At 42.7% G+C, this 17,740-nt stretch overlaps 2 protein-coding genes across 2 annotated transcripts; both read right to left on the bottom strand.

The window, feature by feature from the left end:
• Positions 1-1,105: 1,105 nt before the first annotated feature.
• LOC127299684 (tRNA nucleotidyltransferase cca2) lies at positions 1,106-7,555 on the bottom strand. The gene is made up of 15 exons (XM_051329697.2): positions 7,195-7,555; positions 6,208-6,338; positions 5,612-5,729; positions 5,233-5,285; positions 5,062-5,111; positions 4,866-4,964; positions 4,394-4,503; positions 4,134-4,261; positions 3,852-3,942; positions 3,264-3,347; positions 2,407-2,469; positions 2,155-2,296; positions 1,754-1,918; positions 1,540-1,637; positions 1,106-1,458 (listed from the first exon to the last, which is right to left on the bottom strand). Exons 1-15 carry the CDS (start codon positions 7,519-7,521, stop codon positions 1,339-1,341), a joined length of 1,779 nt encoding a protein of 592 aa, XP_051185657.1. The 5' UTR covers positions 7,522-7,555; the 3' UTR covers positions 1,106-1,338.
• A 3,438-nt stretch (positions 7,556-10,993) lies between these two features.
• Positions 10,994-12,044, bottom strand: LOC127299685 (citrate-binding protein). The gene is made up of 2 exons (XM_051329698.2): positions 11,729-12,044; positions 10,994-11,592 (listed from the first exon to the last, which is right to left on the bottom strand). The coding sequence occupies exons 1-2, from the start codon at positions 11,996-11,998 to the stop codon at positions 11,209-11,211; spliced, it is 654 nt and encodes a 217-aa protein (XP_051185658.1). The 5' UTR covers positions 11,999-12,044; the 3' UTR covers positions 10,994-11,208.
• Positions 12,045-17,740: the final 5,696 nt, after the last annotated feature.

Here is a 17,740-nt window from a genome sequence, read left to right on the forward strand (position 1 = left end):
ACCTTCAACTAAAAAAATATTTCGTCTTTATAAGAAATCAAAGTATCAAACATGAGGTTTAACTCTGATAGCTAGGCTGTCACTACCCTTTTGACCATCCAATCACGAGTTAGTTCTCTTAAGTGTTTTTGTTTCAAATCTCGAAAAGAACAATCAACAGCAACTAGCCTAAAAAATTTAGGCTCCCTTCCTTTTCTTTACAATCAATACTACACATATTTATAGAAACAAATAGTACATGGTAGATGGTAGAGAGATGTCTACAACGATTACAAAAAAACGAGTAAATCTTTGATCCTTCAAACTCTTTCTTCTTTCATAATACAATTTTGTATTTTTCTGAAGCCAGCGGAAGGAAACCAAACCAAACCACATACACATAAACCATTAACAACGGGAAGCATATCTCACCGTCAAAGAAAAAAAAATCCAAACATAGTACTCCTTTGATTCAAAGAAATTTCAAGTTCTAGATACCAGATTGTTTTCTAAGAAATACATTGACAGCTTCTTTGATTCATAGAATTTTGAAAGGATTTGTATGTATTAAAAACTGTATGTAAATTTTTCCTTTAAAAGCTGTTTGATTTATAGGATCCTATCACATACGAAATAAACCCATATGAATCTCGTGTTGTAAATAGCATTAAGTTAGGCGACTTGGAAAAATTCTTTCACCTCAATAAAAAAAATCATATGATTCCGGTTGTTTCCTAGTTGGGTTGCTAAATAGTGCAGTTCGCACATGCACAAGCTAGGTCATGTGGTTGGAGGGCGTGCTTCTCGTTTAGAATTCAAATGGCCATGGCATCTCAATCCTACGTGTTTCTTGTTCCTACACTACCAATCAAAAGGAGCCCTGAACTATATTTTGGAGAATATTTCCATCCCCTGCTTTTTATATACTAACTCTTTAATTTTTCTTGTGGCGTCCAACACATCCCAGATAAAATTCATGTAGTTTTCCAAGATTATAGGATTATTAATGTTGACATGTCCCTCTAATCCTACGTTTTCTCTGTTCCAGTATTTTGATAATCCTTGCCTCAGAGAGGCCCTTGAACACCGTTCCAGCAACCAAGCACAAGCAACCAAACATTCGAAATACCTAGGCAAAATTTCGATTATCTTAACTAGTGAATTTTTGTTAACATGTGACCTTGGTAAGATACACAGCATGTCAAACCTAAGGTTAGTCAGGTATAACCATCTTCACTAAGGAGTTTGATTCTTACTTTCTTAGTTTAAAGACGGCTACATGCGGGCTGATTTCATGGGAAGTTTTGTGGCCTATAGCTGAATTTTGAGGACTGCCTAAGCTCAAAATGTCAATAATCCTCAGCTGCTGCATTCTACTTTCTGGCGTTTCGACTGCTGCTGTGACTGCTTCATCCACTCCTTGCACTCCTCCATGGTACCTTTTGGATGCGCAAGCTGCCACTTGACCAGTCTTTGTTGCTGTGGGAGAGAGTACATCTTGTGTTAAAGAGTGCACATGAACAAAAATAGGACGATCAGTAACAAAGGGCTAGTATATACCCATTTTCCAATCAAGGGACCTCCAGACTTGACCTCCAAGACACCCATAATGGCCTTACCATCGAGCAACGGCTTCAAATTCCATACACCATCAAGATCTGGTGAAGTAAAACAAAAAGGTATAAATCAGGAGTATTAAGCAAACACATGAATCTAACACAGTATTTAATAGGAGGCTGAAAAAAGGTATGCAGTCATTAGCTAAGTTCTTTACCAAGGTCAGTTATTGAACGCTCAACACTGAGGTATTTCTCTTTCCTTTGATTTAGCTCACCCTGCTTGCTGAGGGATCCACTAGCATTGCCAACTTCTGGATTTATGAGAGCCGAGATAAACAGTGCCACACGCCAAAACCCTTTTATTTCACGAAGTATAAGTCCTGAAATGCTCAAACTGTCAGAATTTCTAATCCAGAAACAGAACGATATAAGAATACTACGGATGATACATCCAGCTGATTCATAACAAGCAAGTATCCTAACTCATTAAATCTAAAGATACCATGCACCTCAAGTGCCCATACTACGGCCATCAGAGACGTCGAGTTGTGAATAAATGATAATGTAAAGGACATTTCAAATTCCAGAATAAGCATATTCAACAATCAACACTGACCTGCCAAAACACGTTTTACTGAGTCTGTTGGTATCTCGAGATATTCATCATCCAGCTTCTCTTTGACAGTTTCCAGATTTTCATTTGACTCGAGAAGAACTAATTCGGCAAACTTTTCACTTGCAACATGTATATTCACGATCTTTCAAGATAAAACAGATAACAAGGAGTTATTCTTCTGATTAAAGTACACAAAACGTGAACAAGCAGAAACAATTACTGCTGAGTTGAATCCTGCTCAAGAAAGTGTACCGTGTCAGCATCACTAGCTTTGAGCTTTAGAGAGTCCCGAATAATATAGCTAACAGCGGGAACCTGCAGATGATGCAACAGGCTTGTTAGAGTACTTCCCACAAAACAATAGATGGCAAATGGATTTGGTGATTATCAATATGTTTAGTTTGTTAATAAATTTAGACACCTCGAATAGTTGCTTTGAAAATAATACAAGTATTTACACCTCACAAAAGTCTAATATTCAGCTTTAGATTATACCTACTCTAATTAAAATCACTTTTCCCATGTATCAAGCAAGTGTACCCACATAAACACTTGCAGAGCATTAAAAAATATACTCCCTCCGTCCATAAAAAAGTTGCTCAACTTTGTCTAGATACAGATGTATATTGACATGATTTAGTTATAGATACATCTGTATCTTCAAAAAGTTGAAGAGCTTTTTTTGGAACGAGGGAGTACATAATCTAGATTATAAAAGAATATTTCACCAGCTTAAGTAGATACAGTTTGGATTAGAAAAGATAATACATGAGTTAGACGATCTTATGTTCAGTGTGGGAAAAACAAAATGCTTATGATGAACCAAGCCCACCCTCTCAATCAGTCTAGTTACTTCTTAAATAGTACTCCCTCCGTCCCGTAATATAAGATGTTATTACAACCTACTAGTTCTTATATTGGTTATTTGGTTGTATTAAATCTTTATACTATGGGACAGAGGGGTAGTACTTAAATTTTTTCAGTAACACAGTTGCAGAAAGTGAATGATTTAGCAACCAAAGAACATCAAGAACATACAGAATTTGCCTCCTTAAATAGTAAGTGTTTGGATTAAAACAAATTTGGAGGAGGCGTGAATTAGATGTTACCTTCTTCTTTTTTTTGTCCATGTAGACCATATTTCGGACTGGAATAAACAGTGCACTATACAAGCAAAGCCTTTTCTGGTCATCCTAAACACCAATGCAAAACTTCATGTTAGGAAACCACAACAACAACATCAATGAAAGTCAATTATGTGCTTGTTGCTAGCAATTACATACAATGCCTAGCAGAGTTACCTATCATAGGAATCATAAAATATGATGAAACTAGTGAGGAGCTTAATATCATAGATTTTCTGAATAAAATAGAATACTGTGCCAAATCCTCAAGACTGCAACTGAGTTGATACAGAGATATAATTGAATAATGGAAGAGCAATATTGTGTACTCCAAACCGTCATGGACATCAGGTTTAAAAACATTTTATAAATACGCAAGCAATTGATTACCAAGAATCCGTGGTTTGTGTTAGATTATTTCCAGAGAAGTTACATAACAACATAAGTTTCACTCTTAGCCATATCACATATGCAATGCCAAGCACAGAAGAAAGCTAAAAACAACATATCATGCGACAAATAAGAATTTTGGGGTGTGTTATTTAACAGGATATACGCTGAAAATCGACAAACCTGCGACTTGGGATCGGAACCACCACTGAACACAGAACTGCCAATAGAATGTGCAAGATTCCACGCTGCTTCGATATATGAAACACAAAGCCTGAATTAACAGAAAATATGAGATGAAACTGAACTGCAGTATATGCGGTAATGGAAGTAAATAGATGAGTGCATACAGATTTGTAAAAGTCTACAAGTCCAGAAATCTGAAAGTGTAACCGTGTGATGAAATAGTTGGGTACTTTCATGTAATCGACACATTGATAACTGAATATCAGAACAAAGACATACCAATCATGTGTGTCAAGAACTGGAGGGTCAAGTTTCTCAGGAAAAGCAAACACAACATAAAATAATCCCAAATCACGGATATAACACATTGCATCGACAGGGTGTTTGTCTGACATCATGAGATCTACCTGCACAATATATAAACTATAATATCATGACATAGGGATTTGCAATACATATTAAGAATGGTGAGTTTGGTTATTTATACGATAAAGCAGTAAGAAACAAGGAAGTATCGGTTTACAGTGTAGAAATCAAACCTCATGACCAATACGTTCTCTGCTGATCTTGCTACCAAGTTCAGACTTCACATTTTCATCAGAAGCAGCTTCTTTCAAATCTTCAGTTAATGTAAAGCTGAATCTAGCGGCTGTCAGATATGAATATTAGCATATTCAAGGAAAAATATATTGATCAAAGTCACTGTCACACTCTTTGAATATACACCATAGTCCATTTCTGGATCAGCTATTTATACAAGTATATGGCACAAATTGACTACTGATGACCACATAGTAAATATCTCAACTTAAAAAGAGAGGAACGTTGTATAAGGTTTTGAGTTAAGATGCTATCAACTTGGCAAGTAAGCTTATCATGAACACCTCTAAATTACCTAAAAAAAAAAATGACCACCTCTAAATTTTTAAAGTACATGTACGAGTGCTATAATAAATTTAGAAAATATTTACAAGAATTATTTGAGATCAATCAAAGGATGTTTGAATATACCAAACCGGATTGCGCGAAGGACCCTGAGGGGGTCATCCAGAAAAGTTGATTTGGCAGGTAAGGGAGTAGCAATGAGGCCCTTTTTCAGATCTTCAAGACCTTCATGCAGTATGGGATCACCACAGTTACTTGAGTACAGGAATTTAGAAAATGGTCACATGAATGTATAAAAATTTGTAATAGCAACTCAACTCACCTCTTTCAGTTAAATCTTCCACCGATTTAGTGTTGATGTTATAGAATAAGCTGTTAAAGTTTGAACATTAGAAAGACGAAGTACAACACTAACTTGAAATTAACAATGCACAATGAAAGCATAAATTACAGATTAATAAATTAAGTTGAAGAAGAAATAATCTGGTTTTACCTATTGATTGTTAGGTCCCTGCGGAATGCATCTTCTTTGGCTGTACCAATTTCCTGCAAATTACAAATCATTGTGCAGCTGTAAACTGGTTGCAACTTGTAACAGATTATCATAAGCGGAGAGAAGAATAAGGGAAAAAAAAAGACATTCAAATACTGAACCACCAAAAATATTAAAGGTTATCAGTTGCAGCTGAACTAAACATGTTTAACTAGTTCTAGTACTATGCTGACATAAAACATAAGCTACACCTGAAATACACAAGCAAAGTAAACTCTCAAAAAAATCCATATATGCAAACAGATAATGTATATTTTGTGCAGAAGGTCAATAAAATGAGCATGAAAATTGAAAAGGAGTGCTAAATGCATGTGCATACCACAGTAGGAATACGACTGTTTTCAGCGTACTTTTCAGACCTCAAATTTACAAAATCAATCCAGATGTCATCTATAAGCATTGTTGCAGTTTCCAAGTGCTTGGATTGATCAGGGTTGCTGCAGAAAAAGTATAAGATGTCACAACTCCCTGGTAAAATGCATTCAGTTGATTTCATATGCAACATAGAAAGCATGGTACAGTAAGGAACATATACAGCATACTCTGCTTGCCCTAAACTGTGACATCCCCTGCCACTGTCCATGTGCAAGCATGTGTAAAAAACGCTTTTCTTTCCATGCATATATGTTTTCAGCTCAGAGAAAATTACAATGCACAAAAACATACAGGTTATGTATGATAAGTCATATGTCTGAAATGTTGATCATTGCCGTTGACTTTGACTAACCAGTGATAAACGACAGGCATAAAGCCAGCCTATATTCATGAAACAGAAATTTTTTGCTGGGGACTCCAGGTAGAAATTTCAGCAGCAGCACAGCACAGCAGCAAATTGGTTGTCGAGGGCATCAGCAAACAAAAAGCTGCTGACATAGTATTAGCAATGTAAGGAATAGAGTAGCAAAGATTGCATACCACTGGATAACACCAATTCCTTTCTGCTCTTCACCTAAGAACTCTGAGTACTCGTTTACTCTCTCACAGAAATTTTGGCCCGTCATATTATCAAGTGCGATGTCAATGTCAGTAGAGTCTTTCCCCAATAGCTGCCAAGAATTATTCCACAACATAAAAGACAAAAAAAGAAAATTTGCTTGCAAACAGATGAAAGTTCATGGTATGATCCTAGACATCCAAAATCTCCAGTGACTTAATCAGCACATACAGCAATCATCGTGCAATTTTTCCACCTAAATTTTCCATGGACAATGCAGCACACAAATAGCACACTCCAATAAACTTCAAAACAAGCATGCCGCTGAGGAAATGTGTCACTTCTCTACTCTCTATGGCATGTGGACGCTACATAGTTCCACCTAAACTCCTCAGACCAAATAATATAGAAAACATAAACATGCTCACAGATATAGACCGGAACCATCCAAGACCATAATCCAAGCAGAATGGGGAATCCCCATCGGCCAAGCAATTCACAAGTTTGCAGGTTTCAACCAACTACACCTACAAAGAACCCCGAACATAGAAAGAACCAAATCCTCAACACGACTGCAGAACCCAAGAACACGCTAAAATGAAGGAATGCGGTTCATGAATCATGACAACGTTATACAGTTTCTACAAAACCTCACAGAAAACCTTAAATTATCTGTGACAACGTATCCATTCCAGATGATCATCGAACAATCCTGTAACAACGAATAAAAGCACCTACAGTCGAAGAGAATTAAGGAATTTTACCGAATTAAAACAGTCCCATCGCAAACATCAGGAAGAACACTAGAACTATCGTCATCAGTAAACTCCCCCAAACAAATTCTCACAAGAAGGGAAACAATAAGACATGACTATTGAAGTAACTCCCCCTAATTTCTTCTGCGAAGCAAGAAACCACGCCGTAAGCCCTACGGTTTAAACTCAAGATACAATTCCAATTAAGCGTACCTTGTCCCTGACCCATCCCCCGGCGACGCGGACCTGGGTGCCGAGGCTGAAGTGGCGGACGACGTCGAGCAGACGCCCGAAGATCTTCGCCTCCTTCTCCGTCAGCTCCACGCTCTCCCTAACCTCCACGGCCCGTTGCTGCGCCCCCGCCGCCATGGCCGAGACGCCGGTGAAGGCGCGGTTGGGGAGGCCGAAGAAACTGCTGGTTCTAGGTGGGACCGCGGTGGAAGTGGCCCGAAAGAGCGGAGGCGTCGGCGTCCGGCGGCGGCGGAGAGGGGAAAGGAGGAGGAGGCTGGCGCGAGGTGGGAGGAGGAGCCGAATTGACATGCGGCGGCTCAGTTTCCCGGTGAGGCCTTCGTATTCCTGCGTGCCCTTCAGTTCTGCGCCGCCCGTTCGGCTGTACTACCCACGGGAAATCGCCGTTCGATAGGAGACATCGACGGTTCCTGCCCCAAGAGCAAATTGGAAGCCCTCGGCAATTAGACCTAGCATGATACTGAGGGTGTCAAGTGGGATCCCACTTTTGTCCCACTTATAGTATAATTTGAATTTTTTAGTACAAATTTTGACATCAAAATTTGAACTACATAGTACAAAATGACATCCCACCGGGATCCCACCTTGACACCCTATACTCACATTAAAGCAAAATACCAGCTTTTGTATATGTAAATAAAAAAATGGTTCAATCATCTCAAAAAAAAATGGTTCAAAATTTTTACATCGCGATGTATAATTTGCAACACTTGATACAAGTATTCATTAACTGGAAGGTGTTGTACCGCATAAAAAGGGTCACACGCGGCTCGAATCGTCGTTTTGTCGTTTCCTCCCCTCTTCCTCACAAAACCGTCCTGCCTGCCGCCGTCCAAATTTCGACTCTCCTAGACTCCGCTCGTCCTTGTCCTTGCCGCCTAAATCCCGTCGTCATGTTGGCCTCGAGGACGTGCTTTGACGCGAAGCTGCACATGTAGGTCCTCCTCCCGCTCTCACCCGCCTCCTCGTCCTAGGTCTCGGCGCTCCTGCACGCGGAGGTGCATGCGAAGGTGGTCGCAACTCCGGTCTTGGCGCTCCTGCACGTGGAGGTCCTCCCCATCCCTGGCCCAGGCGGTGTTGCACGCGAGCACAACCTCCCGCGCCTGCTCCCTCTCCTCCGATTCCCATGACTAATTCACTCTCATCGACCAGGAACCTTGTGGGCTTACACTCCTGAGGATGGTGGCCATCATCAGCACGCACGCCCCACCGTCAATCCCCATCGCCGCCTTGTGTGGGGCTCAACTTTTCGGTTTGCCCAGCTCGATGCTCGATAGCTCTGTCCCAAAGGTGGACGGTGGAGCAGTGAGATTCGGTGACAGGAGGGGAAGAGGGCCATATGTATAGGAGCACGACCAGAGGTATCGCCGGACGACTCTGCTTCCATTTGGTGCTTCAGTTCATGCTCAACTCGAGTTCACACAAAGAAAGTTTAGGGTTTAGGGTATACTATTGTGTCTATTATTGTGCTTGTTACTAATGCTATACATGAAGATGCTGTTGCAGAAGACATTTCACTCAAAAATCAAAACGGTGCTAAAAATGATCGAAATCACTTGCTGAAAGCAGGTCATAAAATGACAGAACTGGTGCAAATCCCGAAGTTGATACACCTTAACATTCCTCAAACCACGCCGATCCCGAGGCTCTAGACCCCAAGGCTAATTATCACGCGTTGTCATTGGCTCGCGTGTCGTCCACGCCTACACACTCGTCCACCTCTGTGCGCCTTCACGTGCCCCTACGCCTAGAGCTGCTGATTTGCTCCAATCCCATGTTGCCTCGTCACATGTCCCCTCTGACACCGACCGCAACAACGTAGCTACATCCCCCTCCTCCTGGCTCTAGTGTGGCCTCCCCTGCATCTGACGGATTGTCCGCGGACGCTGATGATGCACACGCTGATGCACCATCCCCGCCTACTGGATCTTTTATGGCCAATGTTGATGAACACGATGTTGCACCACCCTCTCCTCTACTTGAGCTGCGTAGATGTATTCACAAAGGTAACCGAAATCTCAAAATATACAAAGATGGTACTATTAGATATGGCATGTTCTTCTCTACAAGGGAACCACACACCTTACATGAGGCCCTGGGTGACAATAACTAGCGTGCTCTCATGCAAGAACAATATGATGCCTTAAGGACTAACAAAACTTGAATTTTGGTTCCATTTAGTCGCATAAAACTACATGATGATGGTTCTATTCATCGCTATAAAGCTTGCTTATTTGCAAAACGCTTCAAGCAAAGGTATAACATTAAATATGAAGATACTTTCAGCTCAGTTGTCAAAATATCTACTAGCATGATTGTTTTTTTATGTTTTTTGTTTCTTGTGGTTGGAGTTTGCGACAGCTAGATGTCAAGAACGTGTTTTATATGGTGTTCTGGAAAAGGGGGTCTATATGAAATAACCACCAGGTTTTAAAAATCCTGATGCTTCCTGCCATATTTGCAAACTTAATAAAGCTCCTTTTGTTTTAAAATAGGCTCCCCGTGCATGGTATTGTCGTCTGAGTGCAAAGCTTCATGAGTTTGGTTTCCTTCCATCCAAGGTTGATACATCTCTATTTCTCTATCACCAGTAAGGAGTTACCAATTATGTTGATGACATTATTGTGGCCAATTCTTCAGAACGTGTTGTCTCCGGGTTTTCTTAAAGATCTTAGTTACAACTTTGTTATCAAAGACTTGGGAGAACTTCACTTCTTCCTTGGAACTGAGGTAAAAAGACATGGGAGGACTTCAGGGCGGAGCTAGCATACAACCATTGGTGTCAAATGACACCAACAGATTTCCAAATCCTTTTAAGAAATTAGAGAAAATATCTTAGCAATAGAGAATGATACCGATAGATGCTGAAGAATGACAATGGAGGATTTTTTCGGCTTCGTGCTTCTCACACAAGAAAAATATGCTAATGATTTACTCTCCAAAGTTGATATGTGTGGCTATATCTGCACCCACACCTTTTTCTCCTTCCGAACTCATTATCTCTTCATGAAGGTACACCTCTTGGTCTAGATGACTGTACTCAATACAGAAGTATTATTGGGGCTCTTCAATATTCAACTCCGACGCTTCCAGACTTGTCATTCTTTGTTAATAAGGTTTATTAATATCTTCATGCTTCTACCAAAGGTACTTCTCAGATATGTCAAAGGTACTTCCAAGATTGGTATTTCCAAGATTGGTATAACTTTCAAGCACGCTACATCTACACTTCTTAGTTCTTTTTCACATGCAGATTCGACGGGATGTCTTGAGGATAGACGTTTCACAAGAGGTTTTGCTATCTTTGTTGGTCACAATTTAGTATCATGGAGTGCCCACAGTGTCAGGTTCTAGTACAAAGGTTGAATGCAAGGCTCTAGCAAATACTACTGATGAATTAATGCGGATTGAAGGACTTCTTAATGAACTTGATGTGAAATTGAAGGAGAATCCATGCATGTGGTGTGACAACTTGAGTGCTACCTAGTATTTGTCTGAAATCTTTCATGTTCGCACAAAACACATAGAGATTGACTACCATTTTGTGAGAGAGGCAGTGTTGCCACAGCAGTCCAGCTATCAAGTTTATTTCCACTAAAAATCAAGTTGCACATGGTTTTACCTGTTAAAAACTAGATAAATTAAAGCATAATCTACATCTCTCTCGAAACCACGCAGTGGGCAACGCATTTCATCCTAGATTTTAGAGAAGTGATGAGAGCACAAGTTTCCTTTTGTGATAGTAAGAGGCAACGAGGCATCGTGAGGTCTAGAGTTCATCAGCCCGGAGTAGTATTGCATTGTTGACCAACAGTTCAGAACAGCTTTAAATACAGTACATCTATTGACGCACACGCGAGTCACACCGTGGCACTGTGCAGGTACAACAGACAATACGATGGAGATACAGCCATACAGGGACAATGGGGAAACAAACAGTGTTTTTTATTTAAGCCATGCTGAGAGCGATTCGACATCTCAGTTCTTCTTGAGGATCCTGACGTTCTTCCAGCGTGACTCCATGCGGCTGGATGAGTCCCTCTGCGTGTAGACGCCGAACTTGAAGTAGTGCGAGTCAACGCCGCGGCCGGAGGCGGTAAGCTTCAGGTTGCCGTTGACGAAAACGGTGAGCGCGGACGCGCCGACGTCGTGGACCACGTTCACCCGGATCCACCGGTCGTAGATGTTGTCCTCGACAGTCCTCTGGTTATAGTACCGCAGCGCTCCGTCGTAGACGTGGAGCATGAGCGTGGTGGCCGTCTCGCCGCCGCCAAACACCTGCATGAGGGACACTCCCGTCGTGCCGGACGGCACGAACACGGAGCCCTCGAACTGCCACACGCCGGAGGAGTAGTCGTATCCCTGAATTGCGGAGAAGGCCGAGGATGACTGTAAGTATCAGTCGATCGTCGAACCAAAAAAAATGCTAGCTGTTTGGCATAATTTTACTGAAATTGGTAACGACTATATGAATCACAGATCGTGTGCTGGTACTTACAGTCATCCTCATCTCCGTTCTCGGCCTAGTGTCGCTCTCGGCCTTAAAGGGCTCGTCGGAGGAGAAGACCCACATCCGCCGCACCGTGCCGTCGAAGCTGTACCGGGCGCTGCTCGGCATGTTGTACGGCTTCTGCAGCTGGAAGTTCCCCTCGCTGAGGCTCACCGCCGTGAACCCGGCCGTCGGGCCTTGAGCCCTCGACGGCGGCGCTAAGAGAACAACCAGCAGCAGGCACGCAGCAATCCAAGAAAAAGTCCTGTGAGGCGCCATGTCTATGTCCGTGCTTGTGTGTGTGGCTCTGCGCCTCTGATTTGCCTTTGTGATCAGTGCAACTAAGCCGGTTTCTCTGTGGTATATATAGACTTCAAATCGTAGCTCAGTCTGACTTGATTTCAGGAGAATTATCCTTAATATCCCATTGAAATATAGGTCTTCTACAGTACCGACACGATTTTCGAGATTGTACTTTGCTGATATATCTTGGCAAAAAAAATTATACACATAAAACAATTATTTATACGAATATATTTCATTATAAATCTGTTAATATCAATCCCATGCTCTGCATGCAAGTAAGTTTTGTTTATAAATGATCAAAGCTTAGAATGCTTGGCTGGTAAAATTGTAAAAATGACCTATGTTTTAGGTTTAGGGTTAGAGTTTAGGGTATCAAACTACAATCCCAAGGTATATATGGCGTCTATGGTAGCAACTTTGCAAGTAACTATGGCCCTTCCAATTTTTTTTAGTTCTCTAGAAACTGGGTCTATCATTTCGTCATGATATACTCTCTCCGGAATGTGCCACGTGTATTTTCGGATCTCAAAGCATTCTTCTTCACGCCAGTCGGCCAGCCACAGAGTGACCTTAAGTTTGCCTCTTTGCCCGCTTGTACATTCCCAGACAATTGGATACATTTTATATATGTTGTTCTACTAGACTCACTTTAGGTTAAAAATAGAACGTGAATCGGAGTAGCAAGCAAAGACCAGGGACAACCGTCTCTCCTCTCAGCCGCCGCCTCAACCCTAGCCGCCTCCAGTTTATCCTTCTCTATAGATTGGTTCCCTCTCCTCCGGTCGGCTTCGCCGGCGTCGGGAGGAGTGGAGAACCCGATCTATGCGTGTTGTTTCGAATAAAAGTATTGTTTTCATTAGATTATGTTAGGATTTTGGTAGCCGCCTTCTTGTTGGTTTCCCCTCAATGGAGATGGCATCGTCTGCAATAAGTGATCTTTGGCCTTTCGTTCGGCGACGAGATCTTCTTCCCGGCGTCAATGGTGGTGTTGAACAATCACAATTTGTTAGGTATGGGCCTTCGTATCTTGCTTCGCCAGATCGATTTTGGATCTTTTGCCATTGTTGTCGCGAGGAGGATTATCCTCGCAGTTTTTGTCCCGGCTGCTACGTCCTCGACAATGGTGATTCGTACTCTCGGCTCTCCATCGACGACGACAAAGCTAGTCGGTTATTATTCTCTGACATACTGGTGTTGGTAGTCTTGCCGATGTTGTATGACTGTTTTAATGGTTGTGTGCGTGCACGCAGCCTTGACATTGCGGCTCAAAAAATATGGGAGAACTTTCGTCGGTATCTACAAGTCTATATATGGTTCGTTATCTATCTTTGGCTGCCTTCAGAAGAGTATAAGATTGTGCTATGAAAGAATAAAGAAATTGAAGACCTTGAAGATTTGTTACTATCTTTTAGACTTTATTTTGTAATCGTTGGAGTCAGTTCATGTATCTCTAGCATGTACTATTTGTTGCTTTGAATATATGTGGTATTGATTGTCAAAAAAAAAAGACTCACTTTAGGTTTAAAAAAATGGTTGCTTTATTTTGATCGTAGTTCTCGCATTGACTTGTGCATGGTTGTACTTAGTTCTAAGTTTTTTGACCGTTGACCGTTGAGTTGCATGCATGCACTGATTCCGGATATATACTTGACTTGTAGATAGAGGCGGCTAAGGAATTAATGTTGGCATTTATTGGAAATGGACTTTTTCCGTGAATGCTAGTGCTACACAGTACAGCACTGTTTGGCATGGTGCATACTGCGAAGCAATAGCCGTCGTTCCGTGTTCAACCTCAGGACAGCAGCTCCTGACGGGCGAGTGCTTCTGCTTGATTGTCATCGTTCGCAGCAGGGGCTGCGGAGAGCCGGAGACGAACGGATGGAGACACAGCCCCACGCGCACGGCGTCAATCTCTTCCACACGTTTGGGTCTTGAGAGCATCTCTAGCACACACCTCATATCGGCCTAGAAACGTTAGCTTAAGATGATATGGGATTTTTGGTTCATTTTTGGGCTAGACCAGACACCGCATCATCAGTGGTCTGCCCTGGAAAATGGATCCATACCGCAGCCCAAACCCGTGAAATACCCGTATATATGGCGGTCGGAGAGGCCGATGGGGACCAAACCCCATCCGCTCCTCCGCCTCCCCGCCTCCGTACGTCGATAAATCCGCTTCCCGCTGGCGAGCAATCGGCAATGCGCGCGCGTAGATCCAGCCTCCCCTCCTCCCGCCGGCAAGCGATGGTGTCGGGGCGCGGCTCCAACGGGCGCGGGGGCGGCCAGGTTGGCCGCGGCGGAAGCGGCCTAAGCCTCGGCGTGAGCTCCAACGACCGCGCTGGCGAGAAGATAGAGGCGGAGAAGGTCCGCTCCGACGCGGCGCAGATCCGGGGGTCATACCGCTTCAGCAGGGACGGCGTCGCCCCGCCGCCCGCGTTCTCGAAGCGCGAGTCCACGGCTTACCGACGCCGTGGCTCCTCCTCTTCCAAAGGCGCTTCGAGCTCCTGCCAGCCGCTGTCAACGGCATTGGTGGTGAAGACGGAGCCCAAAGACGCGTCGGCGCCCGCGTTCGTGCCCGGTGATTACCTCAACGACACGGAGCTCGAGCGGCTCCTCTCGAAACTCGGTGAGGAAGCTGGCCTAGGGCCCGGCGACTTCGTCGACGAGCGCCACCCCGACACCGTCATCGGGCTCATCTCGCAGACGAGCCGCCGCGAAGCGGACAAGGCGGAGGAGTGGCGGCTGGTCGCGGTGGAGCAAGGGAAGATCTTCGTCGACCTCGGCACGAGTGAGGAGGCCGCTGACGCGCCACCGCGACGGCACATGGCTCCACTGAGCATCCCGGAGCCAAACTTTGGCACTAGATTGCTGTGGCGGCGAGAGTTAGCTCGAATAGTAGCCCAATTCGAGTAGCTTTTGGTTGATCTAGCCAAATTTAGCTTATGTATGTATGAACTGTTGAATGCAATGGCGCTATTTTTTTTAAACTATCTTTTTTAAGCATGTAGTTCTGCTTAGCGTATCTAGCCTGTACGCTCATTTTTCAAACCCCAAATCCCTGAATAGGTGGTTTTAAGGTTTGGGGTTTAAGGTAGAGATGCTCTGACCATGGTACAGCCTTGCGGCACGGCCATGGAGTGGGGGGCGCATTCTGGTTGAGAATAAAATATGTCAACACGAACCCACTTGGAAGTGAATATATGGGTGCACCGACGGTGGAAATTGCTGTTCAAACAGACGCACGAAAAGGCGTCTACGCGGTAAAATCCGCCAGTTTAACTTGCCGGCGCCGAAATAATTAGCTTCAACAGACAGGCGGCGCGCTAATTTTTTCCCAGCGCGCGAAATTGTGGCCCAACACGCTGGATATTTGGCGCACGCAGCACCGTGCGCGGTAAAGGAAAAGGCGAGTGCGCGAAGTCCAACTGCCGCTCTGAAACTTCCGCGTGCCGCTCCACCGAAACCTCCACCCCTTCCTTCTCCAGCGGATTCGCGGCGCTTACTAGGCGAGTCTGATGCGGAAAAACGATGAGGCGCCTCTTCCCTCTAGTTGCCGCACATCGAGGCGTCTGAATCGCTGCTCCGCCGTCGCCAAATCGCCGCTGTGACCTCGCTGCATCCGGAGCGCCCACAAGGTGTTTGAAGGTATGCGCCAACCTTCTTTGAATTAGATTTTGTAGTTCGTTTGTTGAATTTGTTGCACTTCATGGATAGATGGGATTCATCCGATGAAGAATGGGATATTAAGAAGAAGATATGGCAATGATATGGGCTATGTGTGCAAGGAAGAGGCCGAAGCATAGTGGTTCCGTTGTTGGTCGACATAAATTGGGGCGGGAGAGGATAGAAGGACACGGTAAGCTGATGTATAGCTATTTTGCTGAGAATGCCACATTTCTAGAGAGTTATTTTCGTCGTCGTTTTCTCGGATTGTTCAAGAAAATTGCAGAGGAGCTCAAGAAGTACGACAAGTTCTTTGAGCAGCGGGGGAATGCCACCAGAGAACTAGGCATAGTACGGAGCAAAAAGTCACCGCTACTTTGCGTATGTTGGCATATGGGGTACCAACTGATCTAGTTGATGACCATTTGGCGATGGGAGAGAGCCAAGCTATCAAGTGTGGTAAGTGTTTTGCCGTTGCAATGGTGAAGGTGTTTGGCAAGGTTTATTTGCGAGCACCCAATAAAGCTCATATGGCAAGGCTTCTTGAGTTCAATCTCTTTCAAACAAAGGGTGGCGTTAGGCATTCGTCGTTCGATTTGTTAGCAAAGCCGGTCATCCTCCACGCCATCAGATATATATCTAACGTCTAGAACTAGCCTAAACGAACTTTTGCAGTCCACCCTCGGTTTTTTGAAAAATCAACCCTCAGTCCCGAGCTTCTCCACTTAAAAATAAAGGGTATATTGATATACCTTAACCTTCCTGATATTTACAGCGAATACGCCACTGTGGTGATTTACTTCAGGTATCATCCCCACATACAATTTTTTTATAGTATTACTATTACAACAAAATCGTCACTACATTTATAGAAATGTAATGTTACAAAAAAGTGATTAAAGAACATTTTTGCTGCAGATTGATTTGCAACAAAAATCACCAACGATGTCAACACAAATAAAATGAGTACAAAAAACGGTGTGTTTTACAACAATACAAAACTGGTTAAGAAAATTTTCTTTTGCCACGGATTCATTTGCAACAAAAGTCGCAGATTATTTTAACAAGAACAACTAGGGATTACAACACATAAACCTTGTGTTTGCAGCATATTGAAAACACGTAAACATCATTGGAAATTTTAGGCAACACAAAATTTTAGCGAACATCCGAAAAGTATTACAACATATGGCGTGTGATTTTCCAGCAAAAGGCAAACACCTTTGTTGCAATTTGGAACCACGAATGCAACATCAAAAAATCCAGAGGAAACACAAACCTTATAGCAAACGTTATAAAACTTTGCAAGATATTGTGTCTTCGCATGTCTGTGTTCATAACATATCGAGTGTACATATACAACATCCCACGTTTACACCTTCGAAAACGAAAGCTAACAACAAATAGCTTTGTGATGGTTTCATTGTGTAGCTAGGAGAACATATCTAGTGATACCACATCTTATTTGATACCATGATACCACTCATCAAAAATTTAAATTTTAAATGTTAAAAAAATTAGAACCAAAATTTTAGGTGTTCGCAAGATGCATGTCTACGTGCCCAACTTTCATAACCAAATTCAAAATATCTTAAGAGAAATAAAAATGAGAAATCAAGCATGAATAGTGTCACATAAAGACAAAAACATAAAATGGCACTATTCACATAACATTTGTCTTTTTTGTTTCTCTTGGTGTATTTTAAATTTGGATGTGAAAAATCTAGAGAATGTAAACACACATCTTGTCAACCGCCACAAATTTATTTTAAACATTTTTTGATACTTAGAATTCAAAAATTTGTGAAATAGTATCATGGTATCATGTAAGGGATGGTATCACTAGATATTTTCCCGACACCTAGATATCTTCACATCCAACTTGATCCGGGCAAAGTGGACCCATATACTGATACATAACGTAGGAGTAGAAAAAAGTTGTATGATGGGGACCCACATAAAGCAACCGAACCAACAACAGAACGTGCACAAGCTACCGCGGGAAAATCTGCTACTACCTTTGTTTTATCATAATATAGGAATAGCAAACAT

The sequence above is a fragment of the Lolium perenne genome, chromosome 5, assembly GCF_019359855.2.
Source record: "Lolium perenne isolate Kyuss_39 chromosome 5, Kyuss_2.0, whole genome shotgun sequence".
In the NCBI taxonomy this organism is placed as follows: domain Eukaryota; kingdom Viridiplantae; phylum Streptophyta; class Magnoliopsida; order Poales; family Poaceae; genus Lolium; species Lolium perenne.